The sequence below is a fragment of the Atta colombica genome, unplaced genomic scaffold (assembly GCF_001594045.1).
Source record: "Atta colombica isolate Treedump-2 unplaced genomic scaffold, Acol1.0 scaffold261, whole genome shotgun sequence".
Lineage (NCBI taxonomy): Eukaryota > Metazoa > Arthropoda > Insecta > Hymenoptera > Formicidae > Atta > Atta colombica.
Window position 1 is genome coordinate 520,131 of NW_017259361.1, and position 21,619 is coordinate 541,749.

Below are 21,619 nucleotides of genomic sequence, written 5' to 3' on the forward strand. Positions count from 1 at the left end.
GTCTGTAGGACCAACACAGGATGTATAGAAATTATATTGATAGGAATTGAATAGACGTTTCGATCCTCGGTTTGGATCCTCAATATAATATTGACAATTAACGATTTCGCTTTACAGTAAAGCAAGAAACGTCAATTTAAAAAATTGCAAAGCGATATCGAATCGGAAACATCGTAATAATCAATCATATCAAAGAATAAAAATCATCAAATAGCTCAGTATTTAATTAAATCATAAATCGGAAATTAAAATTGAAATGTTAAAAGATCATTGTGTTCTAATTAAAAAAATTAAATATATATTCATATATGTATAAAAAAAACAATAATTAAACAAATTCTAGTGCATTTTTATATAAAGCTGTTTCTATAAATTGGATTTTATGGATTATGTGTTTAAATCATTTTTCTCTTTCTAGTGGTTTTATATAGAAAAAGTGAAAGTTTATATCGCTTACATGACCAAGTTCATCTTCTAATTCCGCTACTTTTTCCAATGCTGCAGTCTTTGTCTCACTATCCTCCATTAAGGCAGCTACATCAAACACATTATCTAAGTAAGCTGAGATTTGAACCTAAAGCAAAAGATAATGTATGATAATTTATATAAAAAACATAAAAGAAACTAATAAAACTAAAATTATTATCAGGCAGAATATTTCACTCATAATTGGAAAGTATTTATTTATTCTGTATTACAAATATTGATTGCTATTAACTTATTAAAGTATTTATCATATCGTATATGATAGAGATATCTTGATCGTTATTAAATTATATTGTGAAAACAAGAATAAAATTTTTTTCTATCAGATATCTATCGTCTTATTTTTTTTGTTCCCTATATAACTGATTAAAAGAGACAAACATAAGAATATTTATTTGCAATCAGTGCATTATTTGTAAAATTTTACATTAATAATTTAATTGTATTTAATAAATTTTATATTTAATAAATATTTTTAAATGTATAAATATACATATAAATATACACATAATAAATTTTATACGCATTCACAATTTACTGACCTGTAAATCTTCGCTCTCTGTGTGTCTAAGCTTCTCAAGATATTCATCTAATCCAAGCTTTGTGAATTCATACTGTAGATGTACTCTGAAGTTCATGTCTTCTACCGAATGCACGACAATATTGACGAATTGCATACAAGCAACCATAAACTCTATATGGAAACTATCATACTGAGTAAAATATTCCATAAGTGTCGTAAATCTTCTCCTCTCAGAACACATTTCTTTGAAGTTATCAAACGCTGATAAAATGATCTCGTGGCCACCTTTCACTAAACAGATTGCAGCGAGAAGTTCCAATACTAAAGCTTTCGTCCTGAAAGAGAATGGTACATTTATTGTAATGGCTAAATCATGAGAGCAATTACAAAATATAATATACAGGAAGTCCGATAAGTTTTACAAAGCGCTCATATAAATAGACTAAACTGAATCGAAAAATCCTGTATCATTTTGCAATTTTCGCAATAATTTATGAGAAATTAATTAGTAAAGATCGTTGAATGAGTTTACTTGGATGCTTTGGTGTGTGGCTGATGCATTTGAACAACCGACTCTTATTACATTAAAGTCTTGTTCTGACAAAAAAGGCTGGCAGATTTTTTTTCTTATATCATATATAATAAATTATTATTGTATCAAATTCCAACTTTGTTGAAATGACAACTATCCTATTAATATCGTATTTTTTGGGGGGATGGCAGACTGATATCGCTCCGACAATTCGCTGATCGACTGTCATTTTATCATTTTTTATATCATAAAATATAAACAATTAAAAAATCTTTGCTGTTATTAAACAAATGTTTATTTTTCTTGAGTAAGTAAAATAGTCGGTCTCTGTCCCGAAAGATTGACGGCAGACTTCCGTTTTAGCCATCTTAAATATAAAAATGACGACAAAATTGATAAATCAAATTGAAATGATGCAAAAAATGTTCACCAAATTATTATACATAAGCGGTGAAAAAAAAATTATTCCCCTACTGATCATATCTCGCGCGCTTGCATTTGATAGTAGATTGAATGGATGCGCGTTTATTCGGCGATCTTTCGAATATCTCAAAAATTGCAAAATGATATTTTTCGACTCAGTTTAGTTTATTGTACTTACATACGACTGTTTTGTCAAAATTTATCCTGTTATAAAAAGATAAAGATTTTTAAACGATAACCCTTTTAGAATATGCAGTTCTTAAGCAAAAACTATAGTAATTTAAATATAAAATGAATAAGTTGTTACAACACATTACGGATATTGTTACATGTTTTAAATTATTTCTAAACAATACGAGATAATAATAGACAATACATGTGTGTGACTTACCTCAGACTTTTGTGAATTAAACTTAATGCAATGCAGTTGATAGCTTCTCTGTGTTGAATAACCATGTTAAATCCATACTGTGAAAAATCAATATAAATATATTCATACATTTTATTATACGTAGGCGAGTTTCGATGATATTCGATCCAAATGAAAAAAATCAATCTTTTTCGAAGAGATGTTTTACCTTTTAAAAGTGACTTAGCACATACAAAAAAATACGTGTCTTTTATTTTACGTGTGAAAAACAACATACTAAAAGTTCATTAAAATCGAAGAAAGAATGCATTCAATCTTTTCTTTGTCAGAGAAAACAAGAAGATACAAATTGACCATAGACAAATAAAGTCCAAAGATCTATTTTATCAACAAGTAGATAAATATTCAAAAATTTTTAAATAACTTATAAGTATAAAAAATCCAATATACAAGTTGAAACTCGTATCTCTATATAAGATAATATATGTTACTTTTAATTTATAATATAATATATATTATATTATAAATTAAATAATATATATTATTTAATTTTAGTAAAAATATACAAATTCGTTATGCAAGAATTATAGTTTATGTTTATAATTTGTATAACTTCTAATAACTTTTCTAATTACATATTGATATGAACACGTTAAAATGATAAAATCAAGAGTCACAAGTCTTTTTGGATTTTCGAATGTTAGAATTAATCTTAAACAGCTGCTTGCATGCGAATTAATATTTACCTTATTGTTCATGATGGCACGCATGCACAGTATGCAAACATGAATATCATCCTTTGCTTCACCCATATTTAGGCGTGCCACATGTCGAGATCTCCTTTTGACCCCAGGACTATCTTTAAGCTCGTGAAGAGGCGGCCTCAAGCACCCGTTGTTTAATGGTGAGGTATCACTGCCCGCTGTGTTAATATTATCACCGATTTATTATTTTTGAAATTTACGATAAGCCAATTTGTCATAAGAACATTAGTATCTAATTATCTTATATACACAATATTCATTCGATAATCTTTACGTAATGTCTTAAACTACTTAGACTTTTTATTTAAAAAAATGGACTTTTATTAAAAAAGAGAGAATTTTTTTATTCACAAAAATATTTTCCACGGATAGTAATGTGATCTTTAATAATACTATTGTAACAATCCGTGATTAAATGAAAAAAGCAGATATTTGTTTTTCTAAATAAATGTAGAGTTCGACTTATCAAAATATTAATTAAATCTTTATATTATATATTTATTGTGCATAATTTATCGTAAATATGTATTTATCGTAAACATTATATTATTAGAAACGTCATAAGGAAATCTTACGACGTAATCGATTTCAACAAAATTATAGCGATTGGCATTGACGTCAAGTGATACTGAGCAAATAGATAAGGTGCGCTCTCAAACGTTTAAAAAAATGTTTTGAGTATAATAAGTGCAGCTAATAAGTAAGTTCGAATAGACCGCTTGATCGAAGAGTTCGGTGGAACAGTGCGCTTGCTAGTAATCTCTCGACCTTGCTGATTCAAATTCCAAAATTTTTTTTCTAAATAAAATACAATTATTGCATAAAATCAATCACATAGATTAATACATCTTGTCTATTTATCGTATATTACAAAGATGTATTTCTTTCCGTTTATATTCTCTGCCCAGAAAATTTGTTTAATAAGTGATTACTATACACAAATAAATCAAATATTTTATTCATTGAAAATAAATAGAGTACATGTTATATCATGAAAACAAGCAAATAATTATTCGTACATCTTGCAAATATTGTACAAAAACTGCGTTTTTACAGTTATATGATTGTTTTAAAATATTGTGAGAAAAATATACTTCATTTACATTCATGAATACTTCTCTTTCATCTATCAGTTTTGACGCAAACCATACATACCGTAACATATTTTCAAAAATCAGAATGGATAACTGGTGATATACGATTGAATGAATTTTAATGAATTAGATACAATCTTCACGAAATACTATTTCTAAATGCTGTTTTTGCTCTATTAAAAACAAACAGTTTTGCACAAATGCTTGATCAAAATTTTTACTTGCTTAAAAATATACGTCATACGGTTGACGTGAAGGTGCGTTTAATAGTGCATGTTCTTATACCATCATCGTTACAAATAATTTCATCATACAACGTAAGATTTTATTTAATTAGCCCACGAATTTATTAATAAGAGAAATTTCTCCTACTTCTTTATTTTGTGTAATAATATTTAAAAAAAATATATTCTAAAAAATTCAAGATTTGGAACAGCAACGTCAACATTATTAGTTAAGCGCTATGTATAGTAAACTATAGGATAGATTCTCTGATTTTATTTTTTTAATTTTCTTACCGGTTTGCAATTTTTCTTCAGAATTTGTGTAAGATTCCAAAAGTCGTTGCTCATGTCGCATCATTAATAACCTAAAGCTGAGATAGTCTATCAAAGCATCCAAACCTTGATTTTCTTCGTCTAAGAATTCTCTCACCCATCTACAACAATGCTCGATTCAAAATACAGATGACGAAAAGCCGATTCAAACGAACAAATAAACGTATAATGCTGAACACTATTAATATAATTATTTATGTGATCAATGATTAATACAATGGAATATGTAATTACATTGCACAAAATGAAATAGAATATATGCAGTTGCAATCTTCTCTCCTTCATTTCAAATATTAAAAAATTTCACATGCTTCGATAATTTTAATTTAAAATTCCAAGAGTCCGAAAATTTATACTCATTTAAAACCATCCTTTGACAATGTATTTGAAAGAAGAATATAAATATCACAATTACACTTTATGTCCGATATCAACTTTTAAAATTTTTCAAAAGTCATGTGATTGTGAGAACACGTCCCTCTATTATTTTTTCAAGAAAGTTGGCAAAATTAGATCTTATCAGAATAAAGTGTCGATTTAAAGTTATGAATTTTGAAAGGTATAAGTAGCGAGATTTTTAAGGTTCTGAGAGCAAATATGACAATATCACAAATGTACACGCACGCACACACGCACGTGCGCTCGACCGCGCCCGTCCACACGCACGCACGCGTTCTGGATGCCCTTAACAGTCATCGTAACAAAACTAATAATCATTTAATTCCTCGCATTAAAGTCCTCATCCTTAAGGCGCGGTAAAATAAAATTAAGTTGAATTTTATTTGGATCCTCTCTCATAGCGGCATTCTTGGCAAATCGAAATCATAGACTAACATGCCATACGGAAAGGTATCTAATATTTTAAAGTTCTTTACTCGGATCTTTATTCTATTTCCACATCTTATTTGAGAAACAGCTTTGATAAATTGAATGCTCGTTAAAGGCGATTTTTATTTTAAGAATATCTATCCAAGAACAAAAAATCTTGATTTTGTTGTATGCGACTCATATCCAGTCTCATTACTATGCTAAAGTTTTAGAAGTAACTATTTGAATCTCGATTACAGCCTCTCCCGCAAAAATATCATTGACGATCTTTCCTGTATATGTAGACATCCCACGATTCCATGTATTAGTTGCTGCCCATTTACACCGATTCTCAGATAATTCTCACTTATGACATCATAACTCAGTTGAATGCGCGTTCCTTTTGCATTATGACAAGTGAGATTTAACTGAGTTTTTGCCTATAATCTGCACAAGATCGAGACTGTGCTTCGTAAATTCACTTTAAAAATGAAGTTCTGAACCTGTGTTGTCGATGATAACTTTTTACCAAAATAAGCAAATAATTACATCATTAACCTGAGTATAAAATACTCAGCTCATTTTAGACTCAGTTTCACTTGTGTGTAAATGGGAAGCAACTATCTTTAACTATCTTCCGACTGAATCCCACACACATTTCCGCTACGCTCTGCTTTGCAAGAGCCTATCAATTCTGAAAATAATCATCATTACATTATCTATGCGCTACATAATCCCTCAACTAAAATTTGCCTTTTATTTGTGAGCTTTGATAAAGTCTGTAACCGCAATCTATGACTCATATTCGCGCGGCTCTCACTCGCGGTATTTGCGCAGGCGCTTCGGCTCCTGCTCCTGACCTTTTCGTCCCATCCCAGCGACGGATATCATGCCGCTTACCGCGAGGTTTTGGAACCACTGCCGGTTCCCTATCGGCTGATGACTTATGTTGCCATCCAGCGCTAAGGCACTTGGGATTTTTCCTTGTATACTCTACGTCACCTCTCAATGAAACCTGTGACGAAATCTCCTTGGAGATAGGAGCAAATTAAACAAAAAGAAGAAAAGCAGCTTGCCACTGAGTCAAAAAAAGATGAAAAACTTGAACAAATCGTACAAATATAATGCTTATATAAAAAAAAAAATCTCTCCTTATGATAATTTTTTATTTCTGTTTGGTCAATTCTTCAAATTAAGATTCTTTATGAAGATTTAACTTCGCCAAATTCCTTAGGGAAACGATAAAGATCCATGTCCTCGATACAACCAAATCTACGTAATTTTTGGAAAATTTTTGCGGCCACACTGTTAAATTTTTTGGAGTGAAATGTCACTCTAAAGAGTTAAAATACTGCCATTATTAAAAGAGTAAAAAATTTGCACCCTTGAATAAGAGTGGCAGATTTTTAATTTTTTTTGGAGTGAGATTCATTCCAAAGGAAAGAAATATCTCACTCCTTTTTTAGAATAAATTTCATTTCAAAAGTGAAATCTCTCTCCCCCCCAAAAAAAGTGAAAAATTTGTATTCTTTAATAAGAGTGAAAATCTGTCACTCTTATCAAAGAGTACAAATTTTTGTACTCTTTTTCAATAATAACAATAATTTTTGACTCTTTTGAAGTGAGATTTCACTCCAAGAAATTTAGAGAGTATCAAAAATAGTTTATTAAGAGTACAATTTAAAAAAAATTTTCATAAGATAGCCGAAATAAAATGTATATTAAGATGGTAAAATTTTTCAAGCTGAATAAATTATTATGATGGTTAAATAATTATTAGAGTCAGTTCTTACTCAATGTGATTTGTGCGTAAGGATATTTCCAAGTCACGTAATACTTGAGTCGATGTAGATTCTCCGACCATTTTTCTTTTCTGGAAGAACATAAGGAAACGATACGACTGTGTAATCATTAGTATCTGTTTGATAATGAACTTCTTGCGGATGGATCCAATTATCATTGTAAAAAAGATAAAGAAATTTAATATTTCTTAAGTAAAGGTTAATCGAATGAAGCTAGAGATCGCTAACTTTAATTCCGTAATCCATATCGAAATAATAAAAACAATAATACATGTCAAATTAATAAAATAAAATTTTCGACTTTAACATGATTATCTTCAGTGTTACACAATCACAAGTTGTCAACGCTGTCATTAAATAACATTGCAAATTAACAAAAATGACAAATCTTTATTATTTATAAATAAATAGTGGGAGATAATTCCTCTTTTTATATGGTAAATTCAATTGTCCAATTCGATTAAGTATATTATATTCAAGGCAGTTAACTCTCCCTAATGACCAGACCGTTTAAGAAATTTATTCTGGTTCCCTAACCATTGTACAGTCATAATACACGCATTGTAGAGTAGGATAAATCCGATACATATGTCACACCTAACAAAAAACTTAATTTATTACTATTTACTATGTTTAAGGTATATATTATATTAACAAAAATTTTGTACTGTTTACTATCATGAAAAAAATATTAGGAATCTGAAATACTTGATTTTCATATTAAAAAAAAATGTTGAAATCCTTACATTTTTGCCATATATCTCGTGAACATAAGATTACTCATAATATGGAATATATGACCTATAATAAAACATAAAATAATACAATAACTTATAAAATGCGTTTATAATGTTTTATTAAGAAATAAAAATTATGAGATAAATATATATATATATACCAAATAATAGATAATAATTCTAATTCTTCTATTATTGAATCCAATACACTATGTGTGCTTTGCCAATGTTGCAAAAAAATAGTTATCACAATCACTTTTTTTTCTCAGTTTGGATAATAATGAGCTAAAAGTTATAGTGGAAGCAAATACTTTTCAAACTACGCATTAGCATCAAGATTTGATTGATTTTTCGCATTATTGAAAAAGTCTCCGACATTAAAATCACATTGCGTGATAACAATTTTAAGCTTTTGTGATGAAATGGCTAATTTGAGAAGTAAAGGAATAAATCTTTTATATATATATATATATACATACACCTATATATATGAATTAAATTTTGGGAGAAAAATAACAGTTCAAAAAAAGAAATTAATTTGTGCTACAATACGCATGGATACATATTTTACAATGTATGTATTATGATTATGCATTATACTATACAATGTAGAACCGGAATAAATTTCTTAAATTGATGATTTGGTCAGGGTGAATCAATCGTCTGAAATAACTCGATCGGACAATTGAATTTGTATTCATGATATAAGAAAAAGAATATCTCGCATTTATTTATAACAAATAATATAGAATTTCATTTTTGTTAATTTACAATATCTTATGGCAGCATTGTAATTGTATAAAACCAAAGATAACTATATTAAAAATCGAAACGTTTGTTTTATTATTTTGACTTGTATTGATATTTTATCATTTTCATATAAACTACAGGATTATAAAGTTAGCAAACAACACCTAACTGTGTCAATTTGAGTCCCACGCGATTACTGAAGAGTTAAAATAAGCATATGTAATCAACATGTCTTTAAAATATATTAATTTTTGCTTGAAAAAATGATTATATTATGCGTATAAATGAAAATGCGCATGCACATGGTGTTAATGGGGAAAAAAAATGTAAAAAAATATTTTTAAAAAACATACTCGATGGCTTCGTGATGCTGTAGGATCCAGATAAGTACGTAATTTCGCCAAGTAATGGGATGGTGGATCTTTAGCTTGTACTCTTTCCTGTAAATATAAATGTTTCATTATGACTAACTTATTTATATGAATCTAATTCAATTATAATTCTCAATTTCTTATAAATATAATTTGACATTCATAAACTCTTTTCTCTGCTAAAGCATTAATTTTGATACTATGGCCAGATAATAAATTGTCTTTTTGGTCTGTATTAATGTTGAATTTCTAATTTTAATTTCTATATTTATAATTAAAAGGATTCAATATTAATATTTATTTATTCTTTATATAATAATATCAATACATGTTCTTGTTATATATTTTTACGATTATATATTTTTATGATAAAGGCTATGCGTTTTTATCTCCGCGTCTAAATCCATTATTAGAATGCCTACATTTCGTGAACATTGTAATTCATTTTATCAGAGCGAAAAACAGCCTGATGCTGAATTGCTTTTCCAAGGGGTTCCTTTTATATACGCTGTTTAAAGGTAGAAGGAGAATGAGGGAAGAGAATGGAGAAAAGGGAGAATAGGTCGATCAATCTTCGATGACTGGGAGAATAGTCTTCCATATTCTACCCATATTGTAATCATTATCTCTGTTTAGATTCTTGAGATGTTTTTGTATCTCTATAACATCTCTATACTTTCTTGGAAAATATGATGTAATAATGACTATTACTGTTTTACTAAACAATATTTGATGTCCTATTTCAATGCTGTGTTCTGATAATGCTAACTGTGTGATATTTTCACGTTGACGTTCTTTCATCCGTAAATTGACTATTCTTCCAGTCTCTCCAATGTATATTTTCCGCAAGAGCAAGGCATTTTATATATTCCTGCGGAATTGAATGGGTCTTTGGTCTTTGAGATTTCTCAACATTTGTCTTATCTTTTTAGAGGATATAAAAATGATTCAGATACTGTGTTTGTTTAATATAAAATATCCTGCCTATCCTATTTATTGTTCCTTTGGGAACATATGGGAGAATAAAAAGAATACTTTTGTCTGATTGTGTGATAAGATTCGTCATCTTATCTGTTTGCTGATTATTTTATTTATATCTCTTTTATCATGCCCATTTTTTTGTAAGATTTGTTTTAGATGATTGAGTTCTGCTTCTAGGTATTCTTTGTCAGAGATGGTGAATGCTATATGCACAAGTAAGTTAATTGCTGACTGCCTTTGTGCTGAATGTGATTCTGCATGTAGATAACTATCTGTGTATGTTTTCTGTACACTTGATGACCTAAGGACCACTTCGACTAATTATTAACTTTGATCGATGATTAGGCCATTGAAATTAACCAATCGTATTTATCATTTCACTTAAAACAGATGCGATTGGCCAATTTTTATAAACTAACCGATTAAAGTTAATTGGAGTTGATCGAAATGGCCTTAATATACCATCAATTTTTAGTGAAAAGCACAATGAGGAAAGGGAAATTTTCCTTCTTCTATATCTATAGTGAAATGAATATTGAGGTATCGATTGTTAAGAAAAAGAATTTACAGAGTTTAGTTCTGTCATGTCTCCAAAATCATGAAAAGAGGAAGATCGGGACACCATCTTCACAAATAAAGAATCAAACGGTCAAATTGCTTTAAAACGTAAGATTTTTTTAAAAATCTCATTTTTTTATATAATTAAGGGATTATATATTTTTTATTTATTGAGTATTTTTAATAAATGTTTATTTGTTTTGAAATAAAAATGAAATTACATTTTTATTTTAAAAAATCAATTTTTTAAGAAATGACCCATAATGTTCCGAGTATGGGAAATTTGTAATATGATGCAAAAAAAAAAATAAAAATTCGATTACATCGATTTCAATCGTTGCTCTATCTATACTACAATTACTATCTAAATTCATTTTGAGATTATTATATAAATTTTATATACATACATATACACACACACACACACACACACACACACACACACACACACATATATATATATATATATACACACACACTCACTTGATCACATATGATGTCCCATTTCTTTTCGTTGTCATACTGTTTTAACAGTTTCGCCTTATCCGGTGGTAGATCCATGGAGGCCTGCAATACAAGAAACACTGTACCTATTATTTTAATCAGCATATATATGCAAATTCTATTTTATCAATTTTATAAATTTTGTGTAATTTATTAATGTTACAAATATAGAAAATACGCTTTCCTCTGTTTTTTACATATTATTATAATAATTCAAATTAATTAATATTTGTTTAAAAAAATTTTTTAATAAATAAATTTTTGAATGAAACAGAAATAATTTTTTATTCGAAAAATAATATTTTTTATTTTAAAAATAATCAAATTTTAAAAGAAAGAAAACTCAAGACATTTTTTCATTTCTTTTTGAATATTAGTAAAATTTCAGATATCTTAAAAACAATGAAAATTTTTTTGTATAAAAAATGTTATCAGGTAATTGAAATTATAGGTATATATAACGCTTCTCAAGATTTAATGAAACTGCTTCTCAAGATTTAATGAAACGTTTTTTTTCTTTGCAACCAATTAAAAGCTGACTAATATTCCTATTTATATGGTTGTGATTCTCATTAATTCTACTTTTTAACTGCTGATTTGAACAGATGAAGCACTTTTTTCTTTTTTTTTTATTTCGAATTGATCCTGCCAACTTAATATTAAGTTAGTTGTACTACGATTTTTTTCGTAATGGTATATAATACAAAATTGTCATTAATGGTACAATTTAGTACAAAATAAGAATTAAATATTCTGATTTGATTTTGCTGGTTTAGTGCTGCCAGCTTTATAGAGCTTAAAAAACATTTCGTCGCGCAATTTTGTAAAATTGAATATGTATGTAAATTCACATCGAAATATTTAAGACCGAAAATTTTGACCGAAAATAGGATTATTTCTTTTAATTTATTTATTTTTCTCAATTTAATTGCGAATTATAATAGATTATTAACTGCTCCCTAATCGCAGCATGTCAGTTAGTAACGCCCAGGATCCTCTATGTAGCAATCATTATACTTTACCAAGCCGATACCCTCATCCTCACCCACGTCATGCCTGAACAAATTTATATATGTGTGATGGGTAGAAAGAAGAAAGAAAAAGAGAAAGAGTGAAAGGGTAATGACCCGGAAGAAAGAGAAACGCATTAGATTAATAGACAGTAAAGGGACATTGAAGGAAACAAAAAAATGGAAACGACTCGTTTTTGAGATATGAATATGTTCAATGGGTACATGAGAAAAATATTGGTTGAGAAGACGTAAAGAATAGAATACGAGGAAGAAAGAGAGAGATAAAAGGATTTCTGTTCAGAAGACAAATTTGTGAAGAAAAGAAAAATGTATTCCTATAACACGAAAACTGACGAAGAAAAACTGACGAAGATAAGAAGAAACTGCGGAGATAGACGAAAAATAATATATTGTATATGTAAACAAAATAATTTTATTTTGTTTACATATACAATATATTACATATATTAATATACATATAATTATATACATAGAATTAATATGTATAACGACAAAACAAAACTGCAAGGAAAAAGAAGGACGATTTAACAATTTACGTAAATAGAGAAATAGGAACACATGATAAAAAACATTGTGTATTTGTGTTTAGAAACAGGGTTTAGAACAGTTCATTCATGTTCTTATAACTTGCTTCACGATGGAAAGTCATTACGCAAGAAGGGGAGTGTTCAGGATAGTTCTTAACACTGTATGTAACAGAAATTAGACGTTGTTTTTTAAACAATTTGTTTAATAATTAATAATTTTTCAATGAATAACAAGCGATAGTTAAAATCTTAAAATCTTGACGAGGTCATTGAATTTTAAAAGGTTAACCTTAAAATAATATTTACCTATAAAATAATATTGTATTTTTCTATTATAATATTTATAATGCAAGGTGGCAAAAACTATGTTTTTTTTTTTTAAGAACAACATGTTTTTTCTTAAATATATTTAAGTTTTTAATATTTCAAATATGCTTTAAATAATGTTATAAAAAAACATGTTTAAAACATATTAAAAACAACAATTAAACATATTTTAAACTGTTTAAAACATGTTTTTTACCAATCCTGTTATAATGGAATTATAATATCATAAAGTTTGTAATCATAAAATAATGTTTCAAATTAGAAATTATAATAAAATAAAAAGTAATGTATGATTTTATTTCCAAATTTAGAAAAATTATATTTCTAAGAATGTGTTACAAACAGTCTGTATATAGGAAATTATATTCTTTTTTTTAGAAAGTCGAAAAGTTACGCTCTAGTATCTACAGATTTCATTATTGCGCCATTATTTTACACGCGTCATTAATATTACTACTTACTTACTTGATAATATACAACATTATAAAAACATACAAATATAAAGTACTATATAGCTTTATATAGTTCTGTCTTTAAACGGTAGATGTAGAAAATTTAAGAAAGTTGCTCTTTTCCTCAAGAAGCCTACGTTCAATTATATGTTAGTCAAAATTGCGAGAAAATTTGTATTAAATTTAACATATTTCATATGTTTTATATGGTCTATTTAATTTGAGTGTTAATTTAACACAAAACGAATATTTTAGAAGGTAACATATTACTTAAAAAGATAATACTGACACAGTTTTAAACCAACCGTGGAAGCATTATTTTTTTTTCAATAAAATTAACATTTACAATATATTAAATTAACATATATTTTATTTATTCATCTTAAAAATTGCATTTTAAAACACATTATTTTTGTTATTTGTTCATTTATTCTTAAACTGTGTTATTTTGATACTAAGAAATATTGAATATCAATTTAATACAAGCTATTTAAATAACATAATCATATTATGTTAAATTGGCGCTCGAATATGTTAAAAAATTCGACAAAAAGCTTTAATAAGGACTTCAGTGGAACTATTTTCAATACAAATACGAAATGTTTTATTATATATAATTGAATAATAAATTTAGTATTGACGAGATATTACTTGATATAATCGTTTATCTATAAAAATTATATTTAATGCAAAGCTGTTCATTTCGATATTTTTATTTTAATTAAAATAATTTTTTTATATTATATTGAATTATCGAATATTAATAAAGTCACGTTCGCGCGTGTAGCGTTCGCGTGTGTAGCGTTCGCGTTCTCGCGTTCTGTATGGATCGCGCTTTCATAGCACTCGGAAATAACAACACTTCTGTATTTAGAAACCAGAACTTTAATGACGGAACTATCAGTACAATGATAAAGTCAGATAAAGCCCAGAAAACATAACGGAACGAAACTCTCGTCCTGTCGATTCTAAATCCAGGCACGGAGAACAACCGACGCGCGCTACTTCTCGATCTTCATGCAAAAACTCGAGAAAATTTCACAGCGCAAAATTTCGCGGGCGCAACAATATTATTAAAGATTATTAGAATATATTAACTTAAAAAAATGTAACACAATACACATTTCGATGAATAAAATCGTTATATCAAACAATATTCTAATAATTTATAATTAAGATAATATTTATTTTTGAAATAAAGGCCTTAGATTAAATTCTTATATCGCGAAAAGTTTTATTATTAAAAGCTATATAGTTATAATATCATGTAAAATTTTTTAGTAGTTCCAAAGAACACAAAAAGAAGCCATTTTTTATTAAAAAATATATAATAATAATATTTCATAAGAAAAAGATAAAAAAATAACGTGTTTCTACGTCTTTCCATACATCAAATTCAAAGAACAATTGTTCTTTATAGTCGCAATGAAAAACAGCGCGCGACTGAGGTTCATTTAACAACGACTGTCTCTTTCTGCGATTATGATGCACATTGCGATTACACTGGGTTTCTTATAACGCCCTAATATGCAGACAGTGTGTAACGCAGCTCTACATATGCGGACCGGACGGAAAGCCCATGCTCGCAATTCTTTTTTGCACGAAAAATATTGCAACGTTCGTCGCCGACAACATGTCGACTCACGTCGTCATGTACGATGCAGTTCGAATAAAATATTCTCTTTTCTTTTCAACCTACCTTAGCATACATAATAATCGGAGATTATCGATTTTTTATGATATTACTTCTTACAATTTAATATCAAATGAGAAGAGAGAGGGAGGTCAATTCTAGAAATACAGCTAATATGCAATATATCTATAATATATATAATTATTATTGACGCATCTTTAGTGACCATAACAAAGAGCACCGATTATTATAATTAAAGAGGGAATTAGCGTTTTCTCATTCTAGATCTATTATGCTAGATAAATTGCATTCGAGATGACTTTGATCGCTGATCTTGCATACATGGATCTTAAATAAAATAGATAATTCTATGATTTATATTGTGATATAATATAAATCACACAATTATATCAATGAAACAACTAATTTAGCGTTTAAGCCTTTAATATTTTAATTCATATATTTATATATTACTTATATAATATAATCTAATGAATTAGATTAGTATAAAAAACTCATTTTCAACACTTTAAAAACTATTTAAGAAATAAAGAGATTATTTTTGTGCAAAATTACTTTATTTTAGATATTAACAAAATTAATTAGCTAAATATTGTAATTTACTTAAACTATAATTACACAATAATTTTACCTTTATAATTAATTAATAAATTTGATTTTTACTATAATATATTTATAATTATGGAAATAGTGTTACAACATAATCTCAAAAAATTGTTAGTAATAAAATAAAAAACTTTTTTAATATAAAAATAGTGCACTTCAATTTAAATTTCTTCTTTAAAAAATTTATCGACACACACAAAAAATAAAAAAAATAAATAAAACATATGAAATTTAAATTCTCATTGAATAAATGATCAAAATGTGTGTTATTAATGTGACTCCTTCAAATATACATAAACGTGCGAAATTAGCTGTACCATCCAAAAATTTTCACGGCCAAATAATAATCAGTTTAAGCACCATTAGCAGCGACCAGTGTCCCTTGACTGGTAGGCTCTTTTATTTAATGCCCAGGAATAACTCTATTCGCACGTGCACACCATTTGGCTACGGGCCATTTCGTGGCGCGTACACTTGCTCTTCAGACTTTTCTTTGTTCTCTTTCATGAAAAGGAAGTTCTAGCCAGTCGATTAACAGCGTTGATTTTACATGAGAACTCTGTCATCGCATGTGATAATGATGTGCACCTCTGTGAAGTTGGCTCCACTTTTTTAAAATTTGCAAAAAATAAGCAGAGTTCTGATATTGAGAACTCCAGAGAATTCTCAATCTCTTTTAAAAGAATTTCGTTGATTAAAATGGTGAAAACACCATTTAAATTAATTGTAAGAAGGAGATGGATCAACTTTACGATTCTAAATTAGAGTTAACTTTACATATTTTAAACTTTCTTTAAATCACAATAATCATAGAAAAATAGAATCCTATGAATTAAATTAAATATACATTTTTGAATGTTTTTTAAGATTTATATTTGTTTTGGCTAATTAAAAGATTTCATTTATTTTCAAGTAGTTAATTTCTTATTGAATGTTATTTTTAAATATTGTTCATGTGCTTGGCATATATTTTTATTTTTATAATGTTTTTTTATCAAATTTTAAATTTTAACAAAATAACATTACAAATCATGAAAGATTCATCACACGTTCAGGAGACGCGTGCCGGATGTACATAATAATTAGTCATCGTGAATATTCGAATGTCAAGACGTTCGATGATCAAGTAGATAGTGAGCATTACGTATGTGATTATTTTTATTCATAAATAAAAGTAACGTTACTCACACAGGTCAGAGAGAGACGTGATATAAATCTTAATAAATTTTCAGCAATAATACTGAATGGAAAAAAGTTATAAAAGTGTCTAACTTATAGTAAACATTAAAGTTTAAATGGTTAACATTCATTTTTGTCAATGTAAATTAACTTTAATCTTGATTTAAATTACTTTTATTTTCTTCTAGTCCTACAAATTAAAAAAAAACAAATTAAAAAAAACAAAAAATTAAATCGAGATTATAAAATAAATCATTGATAAAAATAGACATAATTTAAGTAAGCACAATATCCATGTTTACGTAAATATTAATTTTATTGATGAGAAATTATTTTATTTTTGCTAAATAAGCATTATATTAAATATTTTTGTGTACCAACAAAAAATCGCTATAAGAAAAATAATGATAAAATGAATATATGAATGCAAAATAATTCATGGCATTTCATATTAAATATTACAACTTTCATGAAAATATTTTTCATGAAAATTGTTCAACTTATTTATTCATTCAAATTTCAAAATGTTTGTACAATTAATATGATCTTGATTCACAATTGAATTTTTCTTTTATCTAACTGGACCTAACATATTCCACGTACGTATACATACAAAAAAATAACTTGTAATTGTCCGATTTCTGTATAAACGAAAAAAAAAATATGTAATACAAAATATTGGGGAAAAATAAAAAAAAAGAAAAAGAAAAAAGTGGGCGAGACAAAAAGTAATGAAAAGTACTACGTGACAACAGATAAGGTATCGTCTGCTAGAATTGCCGCGCGTGAAATTATGAATAAGAAAAAGGGTGTTGCACTTAGTATACTCACGAGCACTTTGGTGAAGCGCCTCTCGAGCTCGACGGCGTCCGGCATCGGCTGTCTAGGTGCGCTACGCATGCTACCCGTGCGCGTGTGAGGTCCACTCAGGCTGCCCATGCCCATGTTGAGTTGACACGAGTGATGAGGCATGCCAGCCTTCACACCGCCGACGAAAACCTCACGTACACCACCATCGCCCTCCCCGCTGCGACTCTGCACGATACCCATATTTCCTCTATAGCGTTCGCGCGCGCGCGCGAGCGCGCTTGTTTGCGCCGGCGAATATTATTATATTACGGACGTACGGACGGAAATCTTCGGAGATATGTCGATTCGCTCCACCACTATATCACTAGATTACTCTGGATTACTCGATGCAGAACGGCGTAATGAGAAACGTAAACGTATAGTGTGATGATACACATACGTATACATACCACACACACATACATGACCACGCACACACGCACACATGCACTGTCAACGACGGCGCATCACATGCGCGTCTATGAAGAAACGTCAACAACGGACACGAACGCAGTAGTGCAGTGCATCCTTCGCCTCTTTCTCGTTGATGTGATGGAGCAGTTAGGAGAAATGCTGGTAAACGAACGAGATAAGGCAGTTCGTATCGGAACGTGCAACAGGTATTGCCAGGCGGATGTCCTGGTTGTCCATCGCGAATACCAAGACGTTCGCTATTCTCGCAATGCACGACTCTCCGCCGCGCACTGCGTTTGCTCGACGAGACGTTCACACCTACACCACACTGCTCGCATTCACATCACGACACTGACATGAACATGAACTGACAGCCACCGAACAACCTCGCGGAATCGCGATCATCCGTCTGCGGCGCGCCCGTCTGCATTCCTACACCTACACTTCCTGCTCTTTATGTATCAGACATGCGCGTTCATCGATCATGATACCATTCTTCGATTGCTGCGAAATTCAAATATTTTAAGATAAATATATTCGAGAAGTCGATTGTGTACTTTGAAATGACGTAAAAATTACAAAAGTAAGCAAATTTTCACTCAAATATTTACACTTCACTTGATAAATCTTAAGTGAATTTGTAATTTACAAAAATACAGAAAATCGATTCTGTATTTTGAAGCGAGGTGAAAATTATGAAAGTTAACAAATTTATTAGAATACTGATAATTTCATTGGTCAACACCTAGTAAATTTGCTCACTTGTAATTTTCACTTTATTTGAAGAGCGATCCTCTGATTGGTTCGTTATTCCCTATTGCTAATGCTTATTGTGTTTAAGCTTTAAAAGCTTAGGGCCGGTTGTTTTATCTTTTGATAAATTTTACCTGTGAAGTAAATCTGATAATTCACGCATGTGATTGGATAATCTTACTTGCCCAACAGGTAAAATTTACCAAAAGATGGATTCTATCTAGATGGATTATTCTAGTAAATTCGCTTACCTTTATAATTTTCACTTCGAGATTGATTCTGTATCTCGAAACGAGGTGAAAATTATAAAATGAGCGAATTTATTAGAATATTGATTATTTCATTGGTCAATGCCTAGTAAATTCGCTCATTTTTGTAATTTTCATCTTGTTTGAAGATACAGAATCGACCCTCTCGTTTTAAGATACAGAATCCTCTGTTGCCTGTGCCTATTGTGTTTAAGCCTTTACTAGCAGAACATTCCCTATATATCTCTTGTAGCCCAAACATGTGTGCGCATGAGCTAACGTTGCAATAATTAAGCTGCGTATACACCCAGCGAACGAACTCCAAATGCGTCTATTCGGACATTCGTATTTATATTTGTAATATGTTCTTTATCTTGAGTTTTGGAACGCAACTCTGCTCTACTGACTGCTGACAGCTCATGTCGTTTTGTCACAACAGCGGACAATGTTCAACTTTTTTGAAAGTTTTGTTTGTATTGGCCAGAGAGGTTCAAGTGACACGTGAATTACAGATTCATAATTAGAAAATGGCCGAGTCCGAACAGAGAAGTAAAGATGGTTGTAATACAACGCCGTCAAAGGAGACAATGGTGAAACAGGAAAAGCGTGACAGTACGTTGACGAATGGCGGGAAGGGCTCCGGCGATGATGCTGATAGCCTCGAAGAATTACCACTCGATATAGGCGAACATTATCTCGTTCGCAGATCTGACGACTCCTGGCGTATGTAACAATTCTTGTACTTGATTTTTTAATCTTGAAAATGATTATTACTGATTGTGATAACACGAGTTTGTAAACATGTATAGTATACTTGTTTTATCCATATACTTATATTATCAGCTTTCTGCTGATAATATTTGTTAAGATATTTAAGTCTTATAACAATATAAAGGACTAATCAAAGCATCGTGCTGTGTTTTATTTTTTTCACATCATGATATTTTGATTAGTTTTTATATTGTTATGAAATTTTTCCATAATAAGAATTATCTTTCATAGCAACTGCTTTATTGGGATTATATTATTGAACATTAAGTTAATTATCTTGAACATTAAGTTAATAAGCAGAATTATATTATATGTATTTTCGTTTGATTTTATTGTTTATTATTACATAGATCCTGCAGAAATTATCCAAACACGTTATAATGAAAATGAAAGTCATTATGAATATTATATCCATTATGATGGACATAACAGAAGATTGGACGAATGGGTACCTCGTGATCGAATTATGTCTAGCAGGTTTGATATGAGTGAAATAGAACGACATGATAGGAATTCTGGAACTGATTTATTAGCATTAGATTCTTCTGATCGTAAAATTACTAGAAATCAGAAGAGACGTCATGATGAGATTAATCATGTACAAAAGGTAAATACATCTATTAAATAGAATTATATATAAAAATTTTATTTTATATTAGATGCAATTTTTACATGTATATGAAATTTTTTTTATTATTTACACATATATGTGTATGTGTGTGTATATATATATATATATATAATATATATAGTTCTTATCGTCAGGTAAAACGGAAAGTCCTAAATTTAATATACATTAGTATATTTTTATTATTTTAGACTTATGCAGAAATGGATCCTACTACAGCTGCATTGGAGAAAGAACATGAAGCTATAACAAAAGTAAAGTATATAGATAGAGTACAGATCGGTAATTATTATTTCACTTGTGTATGTAATTCAATTAATGCAGAAAGGATTTCATGATTTCCAAAAGTTTGTTTGTAGGTAAATACGAAATTGACACTTGGTATTTTAGCCCATATCCAGAAGAATATGGTAAACAACCAAAACTCTGGATTTGTGAATATTGCTTAAAATACATGCGACTTGAAAAAACTTATAGATATCATATGGTAAGATAAAAAGTGTATTTATTGAACTTTTATTAAGAATATGTATTGTAATTATGATATATGTCTCTTTCAGAGTGAATGTACTCATAGACAACCAGTTGGGAAGGAAATTTATCGAAAAGGAACATTGAGTATTTGGGAAGTAGATGGCAGAGAACACAAAATTTATTGTCAGAATTTGTGTTTGTTAGCAAAATTATTTTTAGATCACAAAACCCTTTACTTCGATGTAGAACCATTTCTCTTTTATATCTTATGTGAGGTGGATAAGCACGGTGCACATTTAGTTGGTTATTTTTCAAAGGTACAGTACAAATTTAATAAAATATTTTTATATATTAACTCTAATAAAATAATCTCTTCAGTAGAGAATTTTTGTATCATTTTCTTATTTCACTTAAGAAATACACATTAACAAGTTTGTTTAATTT

At 29.1% G+C, this 21,619-nt stretch overlaps 2 protein-coding genes across 3 annotated transcripts in view; one reads left to right on the top strand and one right to left on the bottom strand.

Annotated features, from left to right (window-relative positions):
• The window catches only part of LOC108689151 (formin-like protein CG32138), a 26,537-nt gene extending 8,390 nt beyond the window's left edge, over positions 1 to 18,147 (bottom strand). Inside the window, exons 1-9 of one of the 2 annotated variants that reach the window (XM_018195793.1) lie at positions 17,870 to 18,088; positions 11,239 to 11,322; positions 9,199 to 9,285; positions 7,350 to 7,429; positions 4,711 to 4,850; positions 3,081 to 3,256; positions 2,356 to 2,432; positions 1,029 to 1,344; positions 458 to 574 (exon numbers count right to left, since the gene is read on the bottom strand). In XM_018195793.1, the coding sequence (XP_018051282.1) occupies positions 458 to 574; positions 1,029 to 1,344; positions 2,356 to 2,432; positions 3,081 to 3,256; positions 4,711 to 4,850; positions 7,350 to 7,429; positions 9,199 to 9,285; positions 11,239 to 11,322; positions 17,870 to 18,088 (1,296 nt within the window). Of the gene's footprint in view, positions 1 to 457; positions 575 to 1,028; positions 1,345 to 2,355; positions 2,433 to 3,080; positions 3,257 to 4,710; positions 4,851 to 7,349; positions 7,430 to 9,198; positions 9,286 to 11,238; positions 11,323 to 17,869 lie in introns of both variants that reach the window. The other variant, XM_018195794.1, reaches the window with a different exon arrangement.
• A 1,457-nt stretch (positions 18,148 to 19,604) lies between these two features.
• LOC108689271 (histone acetyltransferase KAT8) overlaps positions 19,605 to 21,619 on the top strand; it is a 3,690-nt gene continuing 1,675 nt past the window's right edge. Inside the window, exons 1-5 of the mRNA XM_018195991.1 lie at positions 19,605 to 20,025; positions 20,424 to 20,680; positions 20,893 to 20,983; positions 21,061 to 21,188; positions 21,262 to 21,492. Of these exons, the coding sequence (XP_018051480.1) occupies positions 19,830 to 20,025; positions 20,424 to 20,680; positions 20,893 to 20,983; positions 21,061 to 21,188; positions 21,262 to 21,492 (903 nt within the window). The 5' untranslated portion in view covers positions 19,605 to 19,829. The remainder of the gene's footprint in view (positions 20,026 to 20,423; positions 20,681 to 20,892; positions 20,984 to 21,060; positions 21,189 to 21,261; positions 21,493 to 21,619) is intronic.